General features: G+C 39.5%; 2 protein-coding genes across 2 annotated transcripts; one reads left to right on the top strand and one right to left on the bottom strand.

The window, feature by feature from the left end:
- Positions 1–3103: 3103 nt before the first annotated feature.
- On the top strand, positions 3104–11064 carry LOC145912355 (uncharacterized). Its single transcript, XM_082999803.1, has 4 exons — positions 3104–3598; positions 3844–4844; positions 6651–6658; positions 10235–11064. Exons 1-4 carry the CDS (start codon positions 3104–3106, stop codon positions 11062–11064), a joined length of 2334 nt encoding a protein of 777 aa, XP_082855929.1.
- LOC145913078 (sterile alpha motif domain-containing protein 3-like) lies at positions 5066–6593 on the bottom strand. The gene is made up of 7 exons (XM_083000613.1): positions 6514–6593; positions 6253–6343; positions 6040–6189; positions 5793–5987; positions 5589–5736; positions 5433–5509; positions 5066–5323 (listed from the first exon to the last, which is right to left on the bottom strand). The coding sequence occupies exons 1-7, from the start codon at positions 6591–6593 to the stop codon at positions 5066–5068; spliced, it is 999 nt and encodes a 332-aa protein (XP_082856739.1).
- Positions 11065–27828: the final 16764 nt, after the last annotated feature.

Genomic DNA, 27828 nt, shown 5'->3' with positions numbered 1-27828 from the left:
ACCAACACGACGTCATGAAGTGGGTGGATCCCCATTTCTGCTTTTCATCACGTTCCGACAGCAGCCTTGTCAGCAGGTAAATAAACATATAAAATATTCACATGTACAGAATTTCTGTATAAAGATTTTGGCTCCAATAAAGTTGTAATGTTTTTTTTGTACCCATACGAATATAAATATTAAACAGAATATGTTGAAATTTTATCAATAAGTCACCTAGTGAAGTCCATCGCTAATGGCGGTTTTACCCATAAAATTTTTGTAGTAATGTTGTTTACCTTCCGTACTCGCCTTCCTCTGGAGTCCATGCTATCCACGAGGAAACGTCACAGTCTTCAGGTGGTTTTGTGTCGGAATCCCGTATCACTGATGCTGACGGAATTCTGCTGGACCCAAAACATGCACTGAAGTATTGCGGAAGCGAAACCTTGATTTGTGTCAGGCTCGGATCCGGGAAAATGCCCCCAGGAATCGATAATTTTGCAGAAGATGGATCTGTCAGGTATTTTGTTTCTTGTGGTCGAAGTTTGACGTGTTTGGTTCACTCGGATAAAGTTTAATTTAGGTATTTAAACATTGTTGTAAAGGTTAACGAACGACAGAGGTATGTTGCTTGTGTGTTTAGATGCGAGACGGTTGTAATTAAATGTCCGGGAAATTTATTCGCGTTCGAGGAAATGTCGTTGGAAATTGGACAGGAGTTCGTTTTTTCTAATGCTCCAGTTTCTGCTAAGGTGGTGATAATTGCTTGCTCCCACATCTAAAATTTTCAGTTTGAATCATCTTTTCAAAGGTTTCTGGATTAGTGAGAAACGCAGCTGGACACACTATCCAACCTAATACGACCACCGGAAAACTCGAATTAAATTTAAATTTTTTCATTTCTCAAACACGGGTGCTGCGGCCTTACAGCTTCGTAGAGGTACCCGAAGGTAAACTACAATACACCGGAAAACACATCGCCGAGAAAAATTTTCTTGTGTCAAACACACCTCTTTTCAGTTCATAGACTGGGTATCACGCAAACCTCGCAGCTCAAACATCAATTGCTGTTTGGTGGAACGTTTTATTTTCAACTTGTCACACGCGTGTACATTCCGCAGTATCTGTGTCGCGACACCATGTATTTCATCGGCATGGTGACGTCATCCCGTGAAAGTGAATCGTGGTTGGATAACACACAGATGCAAATTATAAAGGCATGTGTACATAACGTTTGGGTTTGATTTTTAAAAATGTAAATGAAAAGTCACTGAATATAAATGTAGCTTAAATAAACTTGCCACATGATGTGTAAAAAATTTTTGAAACTTCCAATAACTTCAGGGCAATGACTAATCAGTAATGTTAGAAAACTAGTCTGTAGAAAGCTTTTCGCATTTTTTTGTCTCAGTTATGTGCAGATATTTGTTGTTGTCAAGTGTTGATCTGATTGCTAAATACGTCACTTCTGTTTATCGCAGGCAAAATGCAGCAATGTCCCGTTTGACTTTTCTCTTGGCAAATCCAATGTCTCGTCGTCAGTGATGTTTTACTTGAAGAATGTAAACGAGGAACCGATCGTGCAAGATGGCGAGTTGCAAATCACCGTCACAACTGAAATACGACCACATCCAGACAGCGATATCAGCAACTTGGTGCCAACAATATTCTTTTATGCTTCTTGTGTAACTATATTTAACAACGCGCAAAATTTAATACTGACGTTTTGTTGTCACGTTGTAAATAATTATTTATTCGTTACCATAAAATCTAGCCGCTTGACCAAGCATATACGTTACTGTCATCCACTTTCTTATCACAATCTTCTACAGACCTTGGACTATTTTGCCGATTCGATGCCATCCATTCAGTTGTATCTCTCAAAAAATGCTGAATTGGAAACCCAAAGTTCACTGGAGCCGAACGACAAACAGCTTGTGGCCATATCATTATCAGGAGCAATCTATTATCGTTCTTTTTTCATTTCCTCGAACGTATTCGTAAACACAAAATGGAAGTGGTCGGAAACCCAACGAGTGCTTACAGTGGAAAGCAAATGCACCTTAAGCATCTTGACAGTGGACCTTGCTTACTGCGGACAGGTGTATGTTGCTGCCGAGCTGCTGACTTACGGCAACGAAGATTGGGATTCATCAAATAACATTGTATTGGAGAAGGTAATGAAATATTTTTTGTTCATATTTTCCAAATGACTTGCGACTTTATCCTGTTTTTTGCTGTACTGATTCAAATTCAACCACACAGGCTTTGGTCCAATGTTCGTACGACATTTTCCAAATCACCGACGCCGCGGTGAAAGTTACATGGACGCAATATCCATTACAAAGGGGCGTCCCCATTCTTGCTACTTTCGACATACAGATTCTCAGCCTGGCGCCCGATGTGAGCCGGGAAATTGTTGAAGCCGAACCGGGGACAGTGAACATATTGTTCAGTGTATCGTCCTCGGCTGACTATGAGAGAAGCGTCGACGTCGTCAATATTACCGTGAGTCAATGTTGTGCAATATAATTTGCCCAGAATAAGGTTAGTTCCGAAAAGAAAATAGTAGAAGAATAATTTGGTTTTAACAATTATGTTACGACCGCATTAAAGTGCTCGTTGGTAATAAACTATGTAGTCGTAATATTTTGTGAAATACTTAAAAAATCAAAACAGTCGCTGCGTTTACTTGTGAAAAAAAATGAGGTGTTTTAAAAATTTAAAGACCAAAGTCGTCAGTGCTTATAATCATGCTTACGCTATAACTTGTCCAAGTCAATTTTTGCTGTCGTTTAATGACTCGCATCCCGTTAAAACTGACTAAAGTTTATTGTTTGGATAACGGGACGCTACAGAAAATGATTTTGTTATTGACCGGAAAGTTACGCAAACTCCGGAGGCAAATTACTAGCAGTGTGTGGCTTTAGGTAAAAAAGGGAGTAACTTAATTGCGATATATTGCTTTGTATCTACCGCAATCACTTGTTTAGTCAATGCGAACTGTGGGAAAACGGAAGCAGCAGTGGTGTTTATGTTTTTTGTCGAACTGTTCAAGTAGTTTAACTTGCCTAACCTAATTTTACACAGCAAGTGTATTTAAATAGTTTAACTTGGCACCATGAAAGTCTGCAGCAGCCGGATACTGCTTGGCATCAACCATGTGGCCAGAATCAGTTTGATTTTGTATTACTGGGCTCTCTTCGAAGCCTTTATCGAAGCCAACATGTATCAGCACTTCAGACCCGACGTTCTTGACTTCAATGTGCTCGCCCTTCTTAACCAGCTATTTGTCCACCTTTGCTCCCCACTTTCCCTCTACATTGCCGACATCACTGTGTGGTGTGTTTGCTTCTGGTGGCGAACGTGGAAAAGTCGACACACGGATGAGAACGTGGAGCCTGGAAATGACCAAGAAAGATTGAGAATAATACAGAAATGGAAGGTTTTCAAATGGATTTCTGATTTTTACGACATTTTCATCGTCACACTCAGCTGCTCAATTTTGCCTCTCTGCAACTGCCAGTTTCTGGATGCCTACCCAGTCCTTCGTCTCTGTCTCTACTCGACCGGACTGTTTTTGGCCCCTCTGCACCTTCGATCTATGTTCAGAAACGTGAGTTAAACGACTTTTACAAAAAGCATTTTGCAGTGCAACTTTGGATGCGTTTACTAAGCATGGATGTCACCTTTTTGAACATTTCAATGGAGTAACACGTTTTATCCCACATTCAATATTGATCATTTTCACATTTTCTAAGAAACGTTTTGTGCATGTTACTTGCACGTTGTTTAAATTTTGTTGTTTCTTGTAGCAACCATGTATGTGCTAGCTGTACTTAGACACATGTGTTTTTGCAGGAGTCTGCATCTGTGATGGATGTTCCGGTTTCCATTGCAATATCAATGAATATTCGATGGATTAACGCAACAGCCGGTATATTGCATCAGACTTTGGCTGGGAGCACCACCGTGGCATTGATAGCGGTCGCCTCCAACGCTGTACATGTTATCACTAAGGAGTTGAGCAAACCACAGCCTTCCAGTGCAGCGACAGAGGACAAAAACGAACTCCAGTTGTTGCCGACTGAAGCGAACCGAGCACAGGATTTGGAAAGTGACGATCGCAAAGAAAAACCTGGAAAAACCTGGACTCGCCGACAAACAGCTTCGTTTTATTTCCAGTTAATATTCTGCTCATTGTCGATGGGATCGGTGTTGTGGATCACCCTTTGGGTGGGGCTTTCCCCTGGACTACTTAGCCGTTGGTCTGATATCAAGTTTCCTTATCCAGCCAACTGTCTTTTGGCGTGGGTTTCCGCCTTGGGTTGCATTGCCGCCACATTGTTGCATAGTACACTGAGGTGCAACAACAGGTCCTGGTCTGCGGCGTTGTTGGTCACTTCTTTATGGTGTTTAGGCCTAAGCCTTCAATTTTATCTTCGCTCATGGCGAGCTTTTGTGGGAGGCGCGATCATAACTTTTACGATTCCTATTCAGTGGATGAGTAGTTTGTTCCATCTCTCAAGCTCACCCGTGAGTTTGAAGGACAACCGACGGGCTTTGACCGTGTGTATTGTCAACATTGGAGTTTCGTTTACGTCATTTTACTTCATGGGGGTGTTTTCAACCATCCCTCTGCTGACCCTCGTTTACTGGAAACGCATCAGTTTGATTTTTACCTTCGCTGTGATCTGTGCTCTTTTTCCGATTCTGCTATCTCTTGCCAAAGGAATCACGTTCGTTGTTTCGTTAAATGTGGTTTCCAGGTACTTGATTAGCAGCAGACAAACCGCGCGCTCTTCCCAAGGCACCCGCACTTTCGAACTTAAACTTTCGTGGAGTTTGTTAGGTTTGTTTTTGTTTCTACACTGTAAATCGTAAACAGCATTAATTTCCACCCTTAAGCGTGGTCCCTAAAGTATCACCCAGAGTGATTTTTTCCCACCCCTTTATATGAGGTGTTGCTTTCCACCCACCTACAAACCACCCTAATAGTGCAGTATTATCTACCCTTACAGGTGGAAATGTCGATCAGGAAAACACCTTAGCACACGTGTATAAAGAACGATTGTTTATTTATTTATTGAAATTTGTTTATCACACGTTGCACTGGAATTGCAACTTTTTGTTGCAGGTTCATCATCCATGCAATCAATTGCACTGTTTTGTTGCAACTGCTTGGAAACTTAATGTCGAAAATCCAATACGCAGCAACTTGTAAAGTGACTGCTTGCTGCATGCTATCGCACAAACATATTTTGTTTTTCTCCACTTGTAAGAACAAATTCCCATGTTCAACTACTATTATTGGGTATGGACTATCCACTCCGTCCTCACTCTGAAAAACAAAAACAATACTAAAGGCTTCCATACAACAATGCACTATTCATAATATACTTTGTAAAAGTGATGTTACACCTTTGCAAATTCACAAAAATAGAACTTACCAGACTGTCAAGCATCCAATCTTCATACTTTTCATGAAAAAGAAGTGGAATTGCCACTAATGGCTCTACAGCTTCTCCTAAAATAAAACAGTTTTTTGTTGAATACCCAAGCATTATTATGATTTGACAGGAAAATGTGATCAGACAGTGTCTTACCATTTGCATTTCTGCAATAGTTTTGAAGAAAGTCTGGGACCTTTGAATTCTTTGCCTTTGTGCATCCTGCTAGTTTCTGCAAATTTGATGTGAAAATTTGTTGAAAGTTGTAAGAACTCCCAACAATTCTTTGTAGTTCAGAAATAATCTAGCAAAAACACCAAAATTAAATAATGTCTGTTGTAGTACATAAGGTTTTCCTACAATTGATGGTAGTTTCAGAGCAGGGTATTTTTCAATAATTAAGAAAGCAGACTTTCCCTCCAAGATTTCTTGCCTTCGATGAATAAAACTGCTTCCCATTTTTTCATCCAAAAGATGAAAGTCTTTCCGATCGTGTTGCATTTGAATTCGCATCCATTCAATGTCACATACACTTGCATCACTATTTTGAGTGATCTAAACAAAGTGCATCATAGATTTTGATAAATTTATGTATTTATAATTCTACCTGTCTTGGTTTGTTAGTTTTTACAGGCTCATTTGAGGTAGAGCCTTTTGAAAAACCATATTTTGATTTCATTTTGGATACTTGTGCCACAGAATGTAAAGGCCGCCTCATATCCCGAAACCTGGTTCGGATGCTCTGAACCCATGTACCCTAAAAACAGAAGATAAAATATTTTAGATTTGATTATTACTGAAGGTATTACACATCACTTACTATAGGACTGTGTTTACTTTTATCAGCAAGTAATGGGTATTTTTCAACTAGCTTCATGCATACAGTTCTGTATTGCAGAGGAGATGGGTACCTGTTAATATAGTAAAATGTAAAATAACAGCATGCATTTTTTTATCACCACGAAAAATAAACTTACAATTCATGTGATGATACAGAATTGAATAATATTTGAACAATTTTTCTTCTTGTTGTATCTTTAAGTCTGTCACCATTGTTTAGCTTATCCAGCTCAAGAGTTACATTAACTGGAAAGTCTGGCAGTTTGTATGTAAACAGCCAGTTGCATATTCGCAAACTTTCCGGATCAATGGTTGTATCATGTTCAACAAATGTAGTTTCATCGGATGGTGAATCATTAGTGGCATTTCCTAAAAAAGAATATTCAGTAAATACATCACTTGCTATGTTAACCTTGTTATATACCTGTATCATTTGTAACTAAAAGCTTTCCCTTTGGTGGAAGCTCTTCTAGGGATACCATGTCCACCCATTCTTTGAAATCATCGTTAAAGATCTGAATATTTATTGCACCAGCAATTTCGAACTCATTTGCCACAGCATCATAGATTTCGTCACTACTTTGGCATGAGACAAGTCTCTTTTTGCTACCATAAGTAACATGATACATTTTAAATGGGATATCTGGAATACACAAAATAAGTTTTAACCAGACGGCAGCCACAATCCTATACTAGCAATAAATATACAGGCTCCAGAGATAAAAATTAAATTCATGAGGGCCAACAGCAACTCATATGGAATTTAATTTTATAATTCTGTGCCTCATTCTAACATATAACTTCTTTTTGTGAGTAATTATGTTGGATGCACCATGTAAAACTTCATCGCCCGGTTTAAAAAACAAATTCAAATCAACGGGTACCACCTCATAACTAAACAACATCGAATTAAAGGCAACACACTTTAGATATGTGGCATGAAAAATTACACAACTGTCAACAGATAAAATGTGTTTTATAGTGACAAACATAGGAACATCATTTTCAATATCCACTACATAAACACAGTTCACTGCATAGAAACAACCACCAATGGTAATGTGGTTGCTTGTGGAAAGACTGCAATTTGTTAGATTTCCATACAATGAAACAAGGTAAGTCGTGACAGTTTTCGGTAAACTGCAAAAATCACCAGGTTGAAAAGAAGTTAAGTCAGTACCAGTATTGGCCTCGTTAAGCTCCCAACATTTTTGGAACTGAATCCTATCTGTAACAGTTTTGCAAATGTTTTTAAAGTTTCTGCATTGAGTAGCAATTTTCTTTATTCTTCTGTGATATGATTCATATCTCATGCACCACCGTTGCCTCAATGGCCCATAAAGCAAGATAAGCCTACTGTAATGAATCAAATAGTGAAACTTGGGTTTGAGAAAATCTGGAGCAAATTCTTGAAACACTGCATAAAACTCTGTAGTAACTATGCGTAAATATTCACACCAATCTTTATGTAAAACTGGTGCAAACACAATTTCCAGACTTTCAGCCAGAAGGTTGTACAATTTCCAAACAATGTCTTCTTTTGGAACCTCTTCTGCAATGAAAAATGGCAAATAGTGAAACAAGCACCAGTTTTCACTAGCAGTCATATGAAGTTTTCCACCTGGATGAACAACATCTAATGGTAAACACCTTGGACGATTTTTCGCATCTATTTTGCCAAACTGAAATTGGCGAATTTTTTCATTTATACTTGCATATGATATGATGCCATTTGAATGAACGTAGTTAAAAATTGCCTGCATTGTTGTTGGTATTACACCTTCCAGGCAGTCATGCATTATGTCTGGTGGTAGTGACGTGACCGCACTAAATCCAGTAATACATGCAAGCGGACATGGCTTCACCACCCCATACACAGAAGCCAAGTTAGCATCATCGAGGACTTCATTAACATGACAATTATGAATATGTGGTGTTCTTAGTTGGAATTCATCTTCCCTAAACTTTACTTTAACGTCCTCATAGGTACACATGCAAAACCTGCATATTTTTCCACTGCTGAAGCATTTCCTGAAACCGCCAATGTCGTGTGCGCCTAAATTATCAGCAGCTAGAGTTGCCACTGAACCTCTAATGGTTTCAGAACTGTCACAACTGGTTTTAATTTGTATCCCACTTTTTTCCAGAATATTGATATCGGTCAAAAGAGGCTGTAAAACTTTTTTGTAGCCCAACTCTTTTACTAAAGAAGATTGTGTTATAAGGCAAACAAAAATGTTTTTTAAAGATGACAAATGTTTTTGACCCACATTTCCAACTGTGAAGTAAAAGCATGTTAATTTGTTCTTCTTTCGAGAAGATCCAATGGGATTACACATTTCCACATCATCACAATAGAGATGCAGCCGCAATAGTTGTTTATTGCCATGAAAGAAAGGATGATTTAGAAAAAACTCCCCACATGTAAAATCAAGCATTATCTCATCACTGTAATGGGCAGAACTGTTAATTAGATATTCTTCCCATACTTCTGAATTTTGCAAGTAAATGGTCAAGGTCTTTAATATTGGCACATAGAAAACTGACTTATTGTCATCAAAATTTACTTGAATTGCTTGCACTAGTCCAATTGATGAACAGTATGTAGCAAATTCTCTTTCATTTTTTATTTTATGCCATAGATTCATCAAATATTCTTTGTTGTTTAAATATTGATATTCTTCACTCAAGATCAAAGTCGAAGAGTGAGCTTCAAGTACAGCACTGTGAAAACTTGAAAACAAACCCATCATTTCATTGATCATGTAGTGGGAAGTTGATCTTGGAAGTGAATACTTTTCTTGCATCATTAAAACAAATCTAGCCATGTTGTGCACAAAAGTTGTTTCTGTTGGAATGTAAACTCTGCTCTCAGCAAATTCACTGCTTGTCTCAGCTTCTATTGGCTCATTAATATCTGTCTGTTCAATAGCCATTGCCACTGGTGTGTTTTCCAATTGCAACAAATTTGAATGCATTCTTGAAATGTGCTTTTCAAAGCTTCTTATACTTGTATATATTTTACCACAATCAACTATTTTGCATTGCAGCAACAAAGGTCTTGATGAAACATGATCAGTTCTCAAGTGGGCTAATAGTAGTTTTCGACTTGAAAAAAAACTGTTGCAACTTCGAAATGGGCATGGGTATCTGACAATCTCCATAATCAAGCAAAATTAAATCAGCAGTCACACTTACAATGTAATTCACTCCCTTTAAAATTGTCAAAAACGCAAGAATTTTTAACAAGGGCTGAACAAATGGAATACACCAAAACGAATATTATACTACACTTATGTAACCTAATGGAACAATAAGTTGCAATACCAGAAAATCAAAAATTACTTCACACAAAAGCATAAGTTTAACTTCTTTAAAACACAACATACTTCACTCACCACACGCGTTTCGTTCGTCGAAAACAGAAGACAACCATCATCACGTGGTCTCAAAAGCTTTGATCATAGAAATCGACACACGGACAACGTTTACGTCAATGCAATTAAGTCGGAAGCAATATCCGAGTTATGTGTGTTTTTTTATCTACATTTTAGTATATACTTAAACAGTGTAATTTTTTTTAAATGTACGTTAATTAGACAATAAAAGTCTTACCTTCTCGGGACGATTTAGCCACTTGTAACTTAGCGTCTAAACACTACTTTTATATATACACAGAATCAAAAATGTATTACCTCTTATACACCTAACGTGCGAGCATGTCAATGGTACATAAACGCTGGTACACAAACATCAAAAATTCATTGTCGCGAAAGGTGGAATTCTATCACCCATTCATACACCACAATATAAATGGTGGTATTAAAACACCCCAACGTGCGAAATAGTAACCAAACGGGTGGTGTTCCTTACACGGTGGAAAAAAAACATGCAAAAACAGTCGTAAGGTGTAAAATTACATCCATTTTTTATGTTTTCCACCCTTTGGATTTACAGTGTAGTCACTTGCTTCACCCTTTACGGAGTCGGCACGTACAAAGGGCCGGAACTCGGCGGTTACGAGGAATTCAATAAGACGACCTTGCGTGTGATGACGTTTAATGTAATGTTGGGGAAAGGTGTTTTGGAACGGGCAAACGCTTACACGGCATCGAATATTGTCCAAAAGTACAAAGTTGACCTTGCCGCGATGCAAGAATCGCACACAGTTGATCCGTTCTTCAGCTCGACAGACTACACACACTATGTTGCATTGAACAACCGCATGTACGCCCATTTCACTGTGAACCCAATGCGAAACGGAGGTGGGGATATCAGCATTGTTTCGCGTTTGCCTTTCGCATTGGAATTCGCCCAACCACTTCCGACGCAGGAAGACAACGTGGTGTATAACTACGGCGTAAGCAAAGTTCAAGTAGTTCTAAAAGCACAGAAACCAGACAAACCTCCTCGGATTCTATCAGTTATCAGTATTCACTTTGTGTACGTTAACGCATCGAAAGATGCCCAAGCCCTGCTTGAACCTCAAATGAATTACTTGCAGCTTCTACTTGATCAGACTCCTGATCCAGTAATTGTGCTGGGCGACTTAAACATGATTCCTATGTCCAAGAATCTCGACTTCCTTTACCATAAGTATAATATGAGCAACGCGTTCAACAGCACGAGAGAGTCATTGAAAGTGGCAACTCTAAACTCCGCTTGGGGCGAAGACCGGCCCATCGACTATATTTTCTACAGAGGTTTACATATTGTTAAACACGCACGAGTCATAAATGAAACAGGACTTGCTTCGGATCATTACCCTGTGATTGCCGACTTCTTTGTGTGAATGTTTCTTTCGATTGTTCTAGGAGTTTTAACAGCACTAAGATAATATTGTGCTTGTTTGTGTTGCGCGTATTTGTTGCCCTAAAGTTTTGTGTACGTGAAAATGTTACGTAATGAAAACCTTCTATGAAAAGACAGTTGTTATCAGTTAATGTTTTTATTAAATTTGTTTGTCATCAAATTAAAGTATTTCAAAACTTTCTGACAATAAACTATACTTGGAAACACAGTGTGTATCGTACGATGTTTTTAACTCGTGTTATGATGTTCCATTGCTGACAGCTATCATGCGCGTCTTGACAGGATGTTGGATCATTTTATTGCTTCCCGTGACTTGGTATAGACGACAGATGACTTGCAGCTTACGGCACTTTTCTGCAGCATGGTTATGGTTTTTACCAATAATCACACGACAACGCGTTTGTGAAATTGACTGCAACGTATGGGCACCCAGCGCCTTATTGGTGGACGTTTCGTTGTTCCCCAAATGATACTCAATCTGGTGCCCCATACATTTTGATTCGTACCGTCTCCATTGTAGTTAATCAGCCATGTTATAAAAGCACCAAGTTATACAAGTCAAAAGAAAGTTAAAACTAAATATTATTAATATTACTTCGCAGACAATCAACGAATGGTGGTCGGTGGATCCCCCGCTGTGGGCTGGTTTCAACGTAAACCAAAACGAGTTTAATTATCGTGCCAGGGGTTACATTGAGTTCCCGGTTTCCGCACCTTGTGCTAACCAGGCAAGAGTGAATTCTGCTTTTAGATTTGTTTGAGTTAATTGCCGCATGGCCCCCACGATTGTCGCGAAGTTAACTTTTATCTGAAATTTTGCAGCGCTTTCTTCATGTGGAATTGCAAAATGGCAACAGCGCACGAGTTTCTAATTTTAACTTCGCTATAACCTCCAACAACCGGGCGACGACTCCATTCTACGTTGATTGTGAGAGTGAAGTTTACATTGATCTGCTGCCGGTGTTGTCGGTTTCCGCGATTCGACAAACCACTACAAACGACGAATCTTTCGAAGTCGACTTTTCTTTGGATATCAACGTTATATTTAATGACCCCAGGTTTAAACCATTTCCTTTGACCAAGCGATGTCATAGTATCGTTTTTTGTTCTAAATCAGTGTTCAGGTTTGTGATAAATGTTGCGCAGTTTGGCTCTCCCGTCGCTATTGAATGGTCTTGACGACGAACACCACTTCGATTTCTCGCTCTATCTGACTAAAGAAAATGCGATTTCGCCAAGTACCGATCTACAAATCCCATACAAGAAGACCGAAGACGACTGGAATGTTTTGCGCTCCTCTATCGCCTCTAGCGGATCACTAATGCGCTTTCGTGGAACTTTTCAACTCAAGGAAACCGATTTGTTTAGGATATGCTGTCTTCGTGAGTACAACATTTCCTAAATTTTTTTTGTTTGTAATTTGGAAAAACTAACCAACGGTATTGGTTGGAAATATTAATCAAGAAACCTGTGCGTTCGAAAGTAGTTGCATTGTTGTGCGTTGTTTGGTTAATTTAAAGAGTGGTTTACGTTTTTGGGAGCATTAAAGTGATCATGAAATATTGTTTAGACGAACCCCTGAACCAGTGTTATGTGAGTGTTTGGGTTGACAGTACAAGTGAACTTTCGACCCTGGGAACTGCAGGGAAAGTAAGATAGATTTTATTCCGTTGTATTTAAAAATCCTTATTGCTTTCCATGCTGGTTCACCAGATCAAGGAAAGAGACGAATCCAACAACTTCCGTTCGGGAGTTTTAACTGTTAACTCTGAATTTTGCCAAACCGACCGAACCATATCTTACATCAGTGAATTTCACATCGAAAATCTTGACTCCATGGACCGATTGTTTCTCAACCCGAGCGACGACACAATTTCAGGACACCTCTCGTACGTAGCTGTAACACCGCAAGCGGTAGCAGGCACCGAAATTTGGTGCCAATATGAAATAGAATTGTTTCACGAGACGACATCCCTGTTGGTTATCCTTGGTGAGCAGCTACGCAGTCCGTCGGGTGTGAAAACGTCGGTCGGTTTTGGCGTGGAATGGTCAGTCGAATGGTGCGGTCACGATATTCTGTTCCAACTTACTCTCGATTGCCACTCTGCGAACGACGGAGGTAAAAGTTCGGAAAATATTGTGCAGACGACGCGTGTCGCCCACGTTCTCTGCTTTGGCGAAGTTCTCGGTTTGAAAAATATTGAGGTCAGTCAACCATATCAAGCGCTTTTCTATTTGTGTTGGCAAAAGATTTGAACATGAAAAATATTTGTCTATAATTACATACAATGCTACAAAACGACTCTTTTGCAATAATATTATTCTATCAACGTTTTTATTATATGAAGGTACTTTACACTGTTTTAATAGCCGTTGTAGTTGTTGTATATGATACAGCAAATAATCGTTCGTTTAATTCAAGTAACGTCAAAAGTGCGTTTGGTTGTAAACAATGAGCGGCGTACTGCAATTAGGCACAACCTATTTACCTTTAGGTGTCAAAGAGAGCCTTAATTAGTCCAATATGTATTTTTAGATTCTAGATTCCCTGCAGTCGAAAGATTTTGCTCTGATGCCGCGACTGAGCAGCTCGATTGAAATAAAGGGGACGCTCGTCAACTACGGAGTTCACGAGGCAAAAGGAAGTGATTTCAACCTTCATGTTTTGGCGTTGGGCCAAAAACCTTCTTGTTCCCAACCTCTTGCATCATTTTCCGGACTGTCACTGCTCGCAATCAACAACTTGCCTGCTCAATCCTCCACTGCAATTCACACCCAATTCGAGGTTGAACTTCACGAATGCCTTTGCAAGAATGGTGTTGCCATGGCTGAAGTAAGCATGCAATTTCAAGTTACGCCACACGCTTTGAACTACACCCAAAGCAACAGCCTATCTCCGGTGCGCGTTCACTGTGAATTGGTTCCCCTGTTGCCGGCTTCGGCCTTTACAGCCATTCTGTACGACTTGGTCATTTCGTCAATCGACATGTTGGAGTTCAGTGGTACAAAGTGGGACATTACTGGAGGAATTTTGGATTTGCAAATAACAGCAGAGCTGCACGTTCAGGATGTTGCTGGTTTACCTGAACGTTACAGAAATGAAAATATACGATTCCCCGGGGTAGAATTTCACGTTTTCCTCGAAACAGCGGACGGGAAAGAAATTATGATTTCTATACAAGCTCACAGTTCTGAGTCCAACGCATGGCTTCAATCTAACACGTCATCTGTGCAAAGGTTCATGTTTGTTGTGTTTCGCTGCTGGGTATTTTGAAGACTGTAATACAAACCAAAAGTAACGCGTCCTATTAAAAATTCAAAAACAATGTTGTCCAATGTTATTCTTAGGCTATATTTAATTTAACCTGATTATAATTTAGGTTTGCAGGCTTGGCAGCCCAGGTAATGCACCCTAGCTGCCACTTTTTGCATGAAATATTACTGCGTAATTATAATTGATGCTTTATATATTTATGATATATTCAATGTTTTTTAGTCATAGGTGACATAGGAACACAATGTTACTTGAACAAAACGCAAAACATACTTTAAAAACATTATGAATCCTTCTTAGGCAACAGTAATGGTTCGATGAGTTGTTTGTGAATTTTAGACAAATCACATCTGTACGAATGCTGCCACTACCAGACGACAAAGCGACACTGCTGTGCGGAAAATCTTTAAAACTTGGCGTTGGGATTTCCTTGGCGGAAAATGTTTCAAGTACCAACTTTTATCTGTACGAGACCCAAATCGAAAACAATATTTACCGAACAACCGTGCAAACAAGATGCAATGGAGACACTTTTGCGCTAAATCTACTTCCAAATGGCATTCAGTTGTTGAAGCCGCTACAGCGTAAGCAGTGGATCGCGGTGCTTGGCAATTTGACAATATGTCAAGAAGGTTTACTGACAACCAACTACAAAACCGCCGAAATCTTGCAAGCATTTACGTTCGACGTCGTGGTCGTCCTTGAGGTCGAGGATTCAAATGTGACGGACATCATTGCAAGTGGTTTTGTCGTTGAGGAAGGTGATGTCAAAGGTGAAATGTTAATGTAGAGCGTCTAACAGTCATAGCAACCGCGAAAGAACAAGTTTTGCTAAGTTGTTTAGCGGTTGGTAAGATTTAAAACCGATTATCAAATAAATACCAGGACACCAATTCCAGCTCATATAGGTTCTGGTAATTATTCAATGACTGTTGTAAAGGGTTGGGAGATTAGCTAACAGATAAGTTGTCCCATTTTTGGCTAAGACACATGTCAGTTTGGGCTATAAACGAATGATTTGTTTTATACGGAATAAGTGCTTTTAATGCTTGAATACATTTACTGAAAATTAAGTGAGATATTTTTATAATTAAAAAAAAAATAATTTTCTACAGTTAATCGTGACCGAAAACACTTTATTGTATTTACATTGGTTATATATCTAAATTAAAATGTGAATTTATAAACTTTTTTTGGAAGTAGAAAAAGGATGTATTTATCACATCGTTGAGTTGTAACAGGTTTACCTTTCTCAGAAACTTGGCATGAGAATGACTGCACAACCTGGCTCTTGGATCTCAAAATACCGATCAAATCATTGACGTACGCTCAATGTTGTCTCACGAGAATATTTGCTTTGACATGGCAACCTGCGATTGGCTGGAGAGCAATGAATTTTGCTGCAGACAAAGTGCGCGAAACTTCCGTTGTTTTGCCAGCTTCTTGTTTCTGTGGGGACGGAGATGTATCTGTGACGATTGCAGATGATTTACAAACGATGAATCTTTCAAAAAGTTATGAAATCAGTGCTGTTGTAAGTGGTCAAAATTAGAGTATAATGGAACATTGCTTGGTCTGCACACAAATGGAAATTTATTATTTTTTTCAGGTCCAGCTTCGCGTAGGAGGTGCAATGTCTTTATTCGTTGGGTTGCTGAATGCTTTCCTGGTGCCACAGAAAGAAAATGACAAGAAGCAGATTTTATATTCCAGAAATATCTCTATGTCAGATTTTTACTTGACAAATGAAGAAGCAGTTGATAACATGATGACTTACCTCTTTGATGAGAAGTTTCCGATTAGGTAATATTGGGAACCATAAGGCATCTATCTATATCTTAGCATGAAATCATTCTTTGCATCTTTGTCTGGTTTGAAATTTACAGAATTGACAAAGTTTATCCAGAGTTTTGCGGCAAAGTTTCACTTGTGTTGGAAATAACCATCGCTGATCCTTTTCGTGATTTTAATATTTCCAACAACGAATTTGCAAACTCGGTATGTTTCCAGGTTTCCCGCATTGAATGTTGACGCAATGACCTTATCTTTAGGTTCTGCTTCAATGTCCCGGCGACTTATTCCTTGTTACCCACGATTTATGGCAGCTTAATATTGTACCAAATCCATACGATACTGCGAGACCAGTCCTTCAAGTGGACTTGACACATGAGGTAGAGTCCGTTTCGAAATGTATTCGGCTAATCTATCGATATAACAACTAAAATCTGAATTTTTAATGCAATAGATAGCCGTAGGAACAGAAAATTAAGAATACCTCATTGTTAGCAATGTTTTGTCTGGAAAACATGCATGTATTTTTAGTTATTAAGCGTTGCGCCGATACCGGAAAACAACTTGGTTGTCGAAGTTTACTTGAGCAGCGATCCAACCTCTCTAAAGCAAAGTTTACAACTCAGCTACGACCCAGTCAGGTAACTGTTTCACTACAATACTGATGTCAATAAAACTATAATGTTTTTGTTTATTAATTGTGCAGGAACACATCAGCAGAGATTGGAATTCTTCTTTCGGGATATTTTGAACCGAACAAGGGCAAACTTCTCAATCACGTGATCCATGTATGCAGAATTTAGTATTTTAGTTCTTTCGATCTGAACTGTGCAAAAAAGGCGTAATAAATTGTAAATGACCTGATCCTATTTGTCACTCGTTGTTCTTTTATGGAATTATTTGACTTTAAAATTATTCGTATGAAGGATTACTTCTTTTTATTTTACATTTTTTAACTAATTTATGATATGTTTTAGGTATATCCAAGTCACACAACTTGCAGCGGGTCTCTTGATTACTTGGTGGTATTTATAAACGATTTGGATCGACATGAATCAATTACGCTGAATAACAAGATGTCGACGTTCATATCCACGCAATATTTGGATCAATTATGTTTTAATGAATGGACAAACAAAAATTTTGGCACTTGGCTTTCTTTAGCCGATTTGCAACTCGAAGATATACGAGGTAGATTATATTTTTATTAATCCATTTCGTTTATATGTCTTATCGTCAATGTTTTGTTGTACTTAATGTTTGACTCGTTTATCGCTTTTTCAGAAACGTCCACTATAGATATGGACTTACTTGTCAGTGTCAACGTCATCCGTGACGACGAAATGTTGCGGGAAGTTAAACCGGATCCGGAAACGATTATCTCGCATTTAACCATCACAGCTTCATCACAGTCGGGAAACATAGTCTATAATTTGGGTTCTAAAAGTCCCAACTTCTGGGATATTGCCAGTAAGAACCTGACATGAATCTATTTTGTCTTGAATCACCACACAGTCTGTTTCCACACAAGACCTCGGCAGCTGACTTTTGCACTGAACTTCACGCTTTTGTTTACATCGAATATAGCAAACAACAATATCAAGAGTTCTGTTGCTGCCAGGCATATTGTAATTAAATATTCTGTTCTTTTGGCACATTCAAAAACGTAGCTTTTTATTCACCGACGTTTCGCCTGTTATCCAACAAGGCTCCCTCAGGGTAACAAGGCTCCCTCAGGGTAGGTACTGGTACAGCACACAACCAACACACAACCAAAAGTGTTTATTTTTTGCTCGGCGTTTTTTCAGTAAAATCTGTCAGAAAAAAACTAAATTATTTTTGCGCGAAAATTATAATTAAAATTTATTTGTCAATATTGCATTGATTTCGTCAAACGTGCCAAACATTCCAGTTTGAGACCTGCAGACAGGGTGTACACACTGTTTCGACCTGCAAGATCTTATCAGTGCAGCTGTTGACTGTGGCACAGGGCTGGCTTTTGCACTAGCTTATTCCAGTTTGTTTTTCCAGATACAGGCAACGTTTCAAGCGTTCAATTTTATGAGTATGGAAACTTTCACACCTTGCATACCGAACCCAAACTAACTTACCAAGAGTCTGTCCAGTCTTGCAGGTAAGCTCTACTTTAATACGGGCTTTTAGGCCGGTTAACGACTTCGTCACTTTCGCAGGCAGATTTGTTCATTTGAACTCAACAGAGCTTTTTGTTAAAGGTGTATGAATAAATTCTTCAAGACTTTCAGTTTGTTTTTATTCGCAGGGAAGACGGTTGGCGTTTGGCGGTTATTAAATACCCAGAAGTTTTCAGCACAATTTACAATAAGATTGCGGAATTTAATGACTCTACTCAAACCTGGATGGGTTTGTGAATTTATTTCGTACAGTTACACACTTGTCAACATTGTTTTGCTTGTCGTTTTGCAGGCATGGACAATCTCACATCGCGCAGTTTCTGGACTTGGCAAGACGGATCGCTAGTTTCTTTTCCAAAACTTTATCCTGCCGAAGGTAATTGTATGTTCTGTGTTACCGACTTGTCAGGCCTATTGACAATGCAAAAAGTCTCTTTAGGCAAAACAGAACTGTTACTTCCTTGCGACGTTTCCGTTGTCTCGTAACAACCTTCATTAGGGTGAAGAAATATGTGCAACGTGGTAAAGTTTTGTAAACACTACAGCAGTGATTCCCAACCTTTTTGTGGTTGCGTACCACTTGGAGTTAAAACAATTTCGACGCGTACCACCTAGTTGAGTGTTACAAAGTAACCAAGGGGATGAAGTAACGAACATTTTGGAATCACTTATGAATTCCAACTATAACCGCATATTATGGAAAGGTCCTCGCGTACCACCTAGAATACCGTCGCGTACCATAAGTGGTACGTGTACCACCGTTTGGAAAACTCTGCTCTGCAGGAAGAACGCTCTTGATTCTTTGTAAATAGACGTTCCCATCAAAAAAATTCTTACCAACTTTTGATACGAACAGGAGAGAACTTTTGGGGCAAAAGTGAACCGTGGGAGTTGGATTCCTCTCATCAGTGCGGATCAATTGAGAAAGATGACGACAAGTGTGTTGGCATTGTAAGATCTTGCGACGCGAATTTTTTCCGATGGTGCCAAGGACCGATCCAAGGTAAGTCGTTGGCAAAATGAAACATTACAAACGGGAACATGCTGACATTCAAAAAAGGTATCTTACGGCATGTTTTGCATCTTAAGGCAGAAACCGAAGTGTTTTTAATGCTTTGGTTTGACCATGTATCTTAAGGTACGTTTCAACAAACCTTCCATGTGTCCAAAAAGATTGCGTTGGGTATGTGTGGTCGCAGTGACTCGCAGATAACAGCGAAGGTTGAGAACATAAATCCACACCGAGACGAGGTTCGTTCTTTTGCCTCAAGCAACTTTCCACTTTTTTACGAATTCTGTTCAGGTAAAACTTTAGGGTTCAGTGTAGTTTTCTTTTGATGCACGTTAGAAGTTTTATTCATCACAGAATACAGTGACGTGCAGATTTTAGAATTCAAGTTACCTTCGATACTTCGTGTTTCCTCTCTAATAGAAGTGGAATATAAACTGCATGGACAAGTGATATTTACAAGAAAAGTAAGTCATGATCAGCGGTGTGCATTTTAGTGCAGATCATACAAGAACAAATAAATATTTAAGGTCATTTTCGACGAACTCTTAGTCAAGGCGTTCAAACTTTCGCATCCACTTTAAATGTAGCACATAAATTAGTCAGAACGTTAACTTATTCTAGCTACAAATTTATCCGTAATGGAATTTAAACGATTTTTAAGGCCCCGGAAGTTGCATACAACATCCACATGGCTTTGGTGGTATCCGAACATCTTCTAAATGCGTCGAAACTAGTCGACTATATTGCATTTCCTCTGGATGACGTCAACTCAGTTCAACGTCTAAGCAACGACATCTACATGTTGCCGCTTGTATTAAGCACTTCCCAAGAGTATATATTGAGGAAGGAATACTTGCCAGATGCTGAAAAAATTGCTTCTACCGAAAGCTTTGATCTCGGTGGGAAAATACGTGTCCAGGTAGGATGCAACAGTATAGAGAATATTTGTATTAAATGCTATGTGTATCTGTTGGTGTCTGCAACACTCCCCAAGTTTAACGGATAGGGGTTTCCTTTGTGCATTTTGGTATTTTTGAATCCGCATGCGCCCGAAGTTGAGCGTAAAATATATTTTCCTCCTATGTTTGATCTGATGTTTGTTGTTTTTAAAGCTCACCGCTGATGGGTTGGATTTGTCGCACCTTTGCGGTAAACTGATCCATATGGCTGCTGTCTTGTTGCCGAACGCCACCAGTCTGGGCGAGGATATTGACGTGGGAAGTTTGAGTGACAACGTGGCTTGGCAGAGCGTGTGGTTCATATGCGACCACCGTGATGTTCAATTTGACCATAACTCGTCGCTCGTTGTTTTTGGTGATGTGAGTGGGGATTTTCGCAACATTGTTCGCCAAGTTGTTTATGATCCTGACAATAAATAAGTTATCTTACATAACAGCAAAATATCTGTAAAACGTTTTGACAGAAAAAGTAAATTATCACCAATTTTCTGTCGCAACGACATGCCGCTGTTGTTTGTTATTACGACTGCTTATTCAATCTGAGTACAAAGAGACTGGCCCATATTGTTATTAACCTTAATAATAATATGGGCCAGTCTCTTTATACTCAGAATTATGAGGAAATCCGTGATTTGTGTTCCTATGCTTATACATTGTTGTACAACTTGTTTGCTATGGCTTTGTTATTGTTTAAGTCAAGCTCAGAACTACAACTGAAAGTAAGGACGAGTCAAAATAATGTGGTGAGGGATTTTTCATCTTGGTTGAAATGGCTCAATATCTCTCTGATTGGTTTATCTGTGAACAGTGAGCGCTATCTTCAAAATGGGTAAGTGGGTTGCTCATTGTGATTAGTAAATATTACTCGACCCTATGTTTATGTAGTTCTATTCCGCTAATCTAAACACGTTCAAGGAACCTAAACACGTTTTTAATGATTTCACCAGTTTTTTATGCCACATACAGGAAAAAATGTGTCTTCAACTCAACTGACACCAATTGCTATTTCTCAATCATCGATTTTCAATACGCTCCACCAGATGAATATCTCATTTATCCGCGACCAGACGAAACTATCTCAATCAGATTTAACTTATCGCAACTTACCTGCAATGATGTCACTCACCTTTGCTTGTTGCCCCAAACAGCAACGTTTGGATCACTGCTTGCTGTAGATGCCGATACATGCGCTCGAACAATCGATAATGCTGGTGAATATCCTGGTTATTGTGTTTCTCCGGGATCCTGCGACTCCACTTGGGTGGCATCAAATGAGAAAGTTGTTGAAAAACTTTGCAACGGTGACAGTTTTGCCTTTGTCAATAATTCTTTCTCGTGGAAATCTCGTAGTTCAAAGAAGTTTTTTCCAAGGTTGGAGTCTGAGATTTTGATCAATGCAACGATCCGGAATGGTTTGGGCACCATTTCAAAAGGCAGCAATTTGGCGTTGCGACTGGTTCTCTCCTATACGAACAAAAAGTCTTCATTACTTGGCGGTAAATTTCCTAACCATGTTCTCGCTAACTACAGCGCTATACAGTTGCCGAGCTTCAGTAGAACCTCAACTGGGTTCATTCAAGTCAACAATCATCACGTTGAAACTCAGCCAGTGAATTTCGATATCTGCAATGAATTTAAATACGTTTGTGTCGAACTTTTTGCATCAAACAACAACACGGGAGTAGTGTTGGCCGTTGATGTCGTGTGCTCACCGAAGCCAGAAACCGATTGTTCGTGTTCTCTATTGGATCTCGCCATTCGATCCTTCCACCTGGAAACGATGAACTTGAACGCTTCTGCTGCCAATGCGACATTTTCCTTTTACGCGGTTATCGATGCGATCGAGTTTCAAAGTAATTCCTCTCGTTCAACGTCATCCTCTGATTTCACGTTTTCTTTTTCGTTGGTCGGCAACCACTCCAAAAATCCCGTTGTTCACACAGTTACAAGGAAAACCAGCGTGATTAGCGTTGTCCATGAACCGAAATCCACTTGCCTTGGTCAAAGGACGAGTACACACGTCGAAGGAAACTTATACATTCAAAGCACTGATCAAAACACAATGGATTACGAAATGCATCACAGAGTGATTGCAGAAGTGCTTGATGACAAAAAGCCTCCAGAATACGACAATACGAACAACGTGGCGTCTTCCACTGTTTGGGTCATAAGCAAAGTGGACCTTGTTCGAGTCATCTCCGCCGATGTAAACTCGGTTGTTTGGCGAAACAAAGATGTAGTTGATATTGACACAGAAGTAGCCATACAGTATATTGGTGACAGAATGATTACAAAATTGCCAAGCAGCAATTTCTTCTCTGCTGATCTGAACTTACTATGTGTCGGACAACAGACATGTCAAGCATTGACTTCTTATATGGTTCCATCTGTGTCTACTTTGCAGTTGAAATTGCGCCCTGGCCAAATCGTCAACCTCACTTTTAGGTTTACAGTCCGGAATCCTTTGGTCATCAACTTTCTTTTTCCGTCGCCTTACGTATGGAGTTTGAACGTTTCATTCTCACCACCGTATGAACTACATGAACGTATCATTCAAAACAATGCTATTGGCCTGAAGTTAAACATTTTTGAAAAACAATTCTTTCCTTTAAACCAAGCACTCTTCCAAAAAAGGTCTCTACCTTTATCTGTGCGAGTCGCCTTTCCGGACCTTTTGCCGATGTTCGTAGCAGATGGGAAAACCTTAAACAGAATTCACTTGTTCGTGTCAGTTGGGTCGCCTTATCCTTGGAACAATGAGGTACTGAACCTATTTAAAGAAATTACCGGGGGTGACGTTGGTGTTCTTTTCAAAGTGACAATTTATTTAAGCAAAGTTCAATGTGCTGAGGAAAGTTGCGGACACGCTGTTTTGTCAATTAACACGTTTCAACGTAACGCCAGTGAAATCCTTTCTCAGAGCGAATCTTTGTTTGAGAAATTCCACGACCAACTCGTCATACAACCAACCCTTTGTGGCTGGACAACAATCACATGGACATTTTCCTCTGCAGTCAGTGACCCGAGTGTCGTACAGTTTTACGAACAGCCCAATGTTAATGCCAGGTCGAGAAGAGAAATATATGTAGCGTGTCCGCAAAACGATTCAGAGATTTCCGTGGCTGGTTTCAAACTCCAAGACCTTGTTGGACAATCTACTGGCCTCAATACAACAGAATACACGTTTAGTGCAGCTTTCATTGCAACCCTACCCCACGTCTGTTCTACTGATCCTGATTTGTATATCAGCCTTTGCAACAACACAAACTGCAGCAATTTTTTACACAATGGGGCAACGCTCAATTTGAAAAGTCACAGTTTTAAAGCGGAGAAGGAGTCGCCGTTTCTTCTTGTTGACTCAGTTTTACAACAACAAACATACAAAGCAGAACTCCAAGGACGCATATCCGTGTTTAGCTGCAACGACAAAGCTCTATTTATGCCGTTGTTTGTCAGCTGCGACCGCCTCAAATGGACGAAAATAGCTTCTGTGGATTTAAAGATGGCGAGGTTTTATAAAAGCGATGTGCCCTTTGTTATAAAACACTTTCAGTTCGTAAACGGACGCCAACTTTTCTCCAATACTAAAGGTATGGTAACACATTCCTGAATCTGTTTAAAGTATTTTTTCAAGAACTTGTATCTTCACGTTTCAGACACATTATACAGTGGCGTCCATGTCCAGCTTTATCATTTGGAAGTACAATACCAGGGAGTGGTGGATGATTTGCCAGCTGTTGGATTAAAATACACAATACTGTATTTCATCGAGGAACACGACACGTTTGTTCGCAGTGGACGTAATGCTGTGTCACTGAAGCGAGCAAATTTGACGGAGGCCCAAGTTTCTGCATTAAGTGGAGAATTCGTACAATCGGGTTCATTTGTTCGATTGGATGATTTTACAAATGGTTTAGGTGAAAGGCTGATACAATAATCAATTTATTTTATATTCGTTTTGATTTTGTACTAACTGTTATATTTTATTTGCGTGTAGCATTGTAAGAATGGGATATATTGCTGTAGCTGCAAAAACGTTCTTCTTACAAACGTTTTGTAAAACATTTTTTGCAGAATTCCCAGCTCACATGTGCGGTGAATTAGTTATTGGAGTAATCATATCCAGATTGTCATCCCAACTTTCACGACAACAGTATATCAAATCATCCATTGCGAAAAGACTCGCAACCATCACACAAGTTAACGTGCGATGCGACTACGATATTATACAAGTCCGCTTAGTCGATTTTATGTTCACTACCACTGAAAGACACACAGACAACTTGGGTTCAGCGTCTTTACAAGCAGGGGAAACACTGATGTTGGAAGCAAGAGTAATTGTAACCACACTTGACGAAATGGATATAGGGCTTGCAAATATTACGTGGATTGCCGCCTTCTCCACTGACGGTTTGTTCAGTACTGATGACTTGCCTGTCCGACTTGAGAACATGACCTCTCGAGTCTATGATAGCATCACGGGAGGGCAGACGTTGCTCACAACGAGACTAAATATGCCCAACCCACTACAGATGTCAAAACTATTCAACAATTCCCACGACTTTTGTATGAAAGGAATCTACTTACTGGTTGGAGTTCTATCTGTCGCCGACGAATTGACAGTCGCCAACAACTTTTTTGCGATGCCGATTAGTGTGGATTGCACCCAGTCGTCTGCCACGTTCATTTTCAAAGCCTTCCATGTATATGATGAAAATAATGACCAAAAGTTACATGCTTTACCTAACGGAGAAAAGTTTATAATTTTTTCCAAAAACAATTCGCAAGAAACCAACCTAGACGTTTCCATACAAGTCAATCTTCAACAAATATTGAACTATGAAACCGGACTGGAAGTCAACGCTAGTTTATTTCGATTTTACCTTTCGCCAAGAAGTAACCCTGCAGAAATCCTAAACAGCATTCCTCTGTCTATTCAATCACTTGACATACGCACAAGTAAGTTGTAAATTGTTTGCTTATATAGCGTAGATTGATTTTATTGCGAAAACAGGTGTTTCGCGTAAGTTGGATGGTTACAGCGTAGATTCGCTGAACATTGAAGGAAAATTGTCGCTAAATTTCACATCAGTTCCGTGCGACCTCCACACCCTGGTTGTGGGCGTTCGTACCAAACACAGTTCGTTTCAACGCGACGTATTCACTTCACTCGCGTCAACTCTGATCAAAGTAAAGTGCGAAAAACAGCCATTTGTCCTCTCTGACTTCAAGGTTAGTTTTCCGCACTTTTTGTTTTGGGTTATTGTGAAACGTGTTTATTTATTTTAGGTCATAAACACGAAAGATCGTTTGTGGTTTGGCTTCAGGAGTCGGCTGCGTGTTGAGTTTCACGTAATTTGCAACCTTCCTACGAAAGATTGTCAGACACTTCCCATTTCGAATAATCTCTTCAGGTGTCACTGATAGGTTGTTTTATTTTGATTAAGGTCTCGTTGTTCTGGAACCTATTTCTTCTCGCGTTTCGTAACACCATCAGATTCCAATTTGCACCGCTATAAAAATATATTTGATCAGGAACATTGTTTCATTAATCCGTACAGATTGCGACTTTGGGCCAGAAGTTCCAACGCACCTGATGAGCAAAATGTTCCCATGATAATTCCGAAGACTACTTTATCTGGATTAATCCATGAAATGAACGTTCCTGAAGAGGCAGTTGTTGAACCTAGTGCAAAGTTTAGAAACAGTTTTGAGGAACCAGACTTTGCCACAAGATTTGTTGTGGATACGTTGGTAACTCTGGAGCACCTGAACGTTCCATGTGTTGCACTGAGGTTTGGAGTGTTTTTAAACCTATTTTCAAAATACTCAAGTAAATAAAAACCTAACCCTTTTGGTGAATCCCCAAAAGCGTAATTATGTTAAAAGCCGCACAAAATTTTAACACAAGGCACAAGAGTAGAAACAGAAATATGTCGCTGATCAGCTAAATACCAGTGAACAACAGTCAGTAAATGCTTTAACACTGCGTATTTTTATAGGTATATTGGAATTAGTCTTATTCCGAATTCGGAAGTTGATCTTCCGGACACAAACCTGTCAACAGCCTGGACATCAATGCAGTGGCGCTGTGGAAGTTTAGAGTCGCGCACAAACTTCTCGGCAATGGATATCTCTGTGTCGGCGTTTGAAGCCAAAGGCATTACAACACTTCTTTCAGGTCACGCTGTAAAGTTCGACGCTGTTTTTCGTGTATCATCAACCGACCCAGAAAATATCAACAAGTTTTCTGCCCTTTCGGACGATCACATCGATTTTTTCCAGTATTCGATACATTTTTCCACCGACGACGTTTTGTCGGATGACGATGTGGAGATATCACACAAAGCAAGCATACGCTTTGACTACATTGAACCAGACGCCCATAGGTAAGAGTTAGTTGCACGATTATTTGTTGCCAGAAAATGAATTGCATAAATAACTCACACCCCAGTGATCCTCTGATGCCGTTTGCTGGGAATCTGGCCACTAGTGGACAATTGTATCTCCACTCACACGATGTTGACCGAATTTGCTCCCAAGCGTTTTCTTCCAACTATTCAGACATGTTTCTTTTGGTACTTGCTGATAGCGGTGTGTCAAAACATCTTCACATTACGGGTGAGCTTTCGAGAAGAGATAATTGTAAAAGTGCATTGTCAAAAAACCTGTGATTGAAATTGATTTATGTATTGTAAACATTTGCGTATAAGTTTTTTTTTTCGTTAGGGCAATATGAAGAAACAATAGAATGGAACAACAACATGCATAAAGAACAAGTATCTACGCAATCCTGCATCGATCGTCTGTATGCGTTTAACCGCATCGTTGACGCCTCACTAAGTGGTGGCAACGTTGTTTCCTTGCGCCAGCCGATCAATGTGGACCTGAACATTTTGCAAGCTTACAGTTTACAAACCGACGAAAAGCTCAACTTTTCAGATGTGTTTTTGTCGTTGGTTTTGCGCAAATCTGACGAAAGACAACAAATATCCCCATATGTTGTAGGCGATAAAGTTAACATATCCAGGTGCTTACAAATAAACACACAAGTAAAAACAAGCGCAAAAATGCGCATTGAGCAATCAACATACCTCCGATCCACAAACCACACGAAAGATAAACAGAAGCACATATCAGTTGTATTACCACACGATGCATCTCTCTGCCACCATGTTTGGAATTTGCAGATCAGCGTCACGTCAAGCTTTTATTCCATAGAAGGGAAAGTTGTCCAATCAAGCACCAATTTACCCTTGCTGGTTGTTTGCGATGCTGCAACTTTGCTGATATCTTCATTTGATTTGATAAATTTTCCGGAGGCACTCCTGCCAGCAATCCAAGAATTATTTGTGTTTGACATAAAAATTCATTCTGGGTATACCCACAATAACATTGCGTACAACGTTGTGGCGTATCTTACCAACTGCAACGATATGTTTTGTGAAAACGATGTACGATTAATCGTTACCGATGCGGCAATTGCCAAGTGTCACCTCAGGAAAGAAGGTAGAAGTTTGTTTATGTGTTTGTTCCAACCGGATGAGATTTTTTC

This window comes from Ascidia mentula, chromosome 1 (assembly GCF_947561715.1).
Source record: "Ascidia mentula chromosome 1, kaAscMent1.1, whole genome shotgun sequence".
NCBI classification, from domain to species: domain Eukaryota; kingdom Metazoa; phylum Chordata; class Ascidiacea; order Phlebobranchia; family Ascidiidae; genus Ascidia; species Ascidia mentula.
This window is presented reverse-complemented; position numbering and strand designations above follow the sequence as displayed.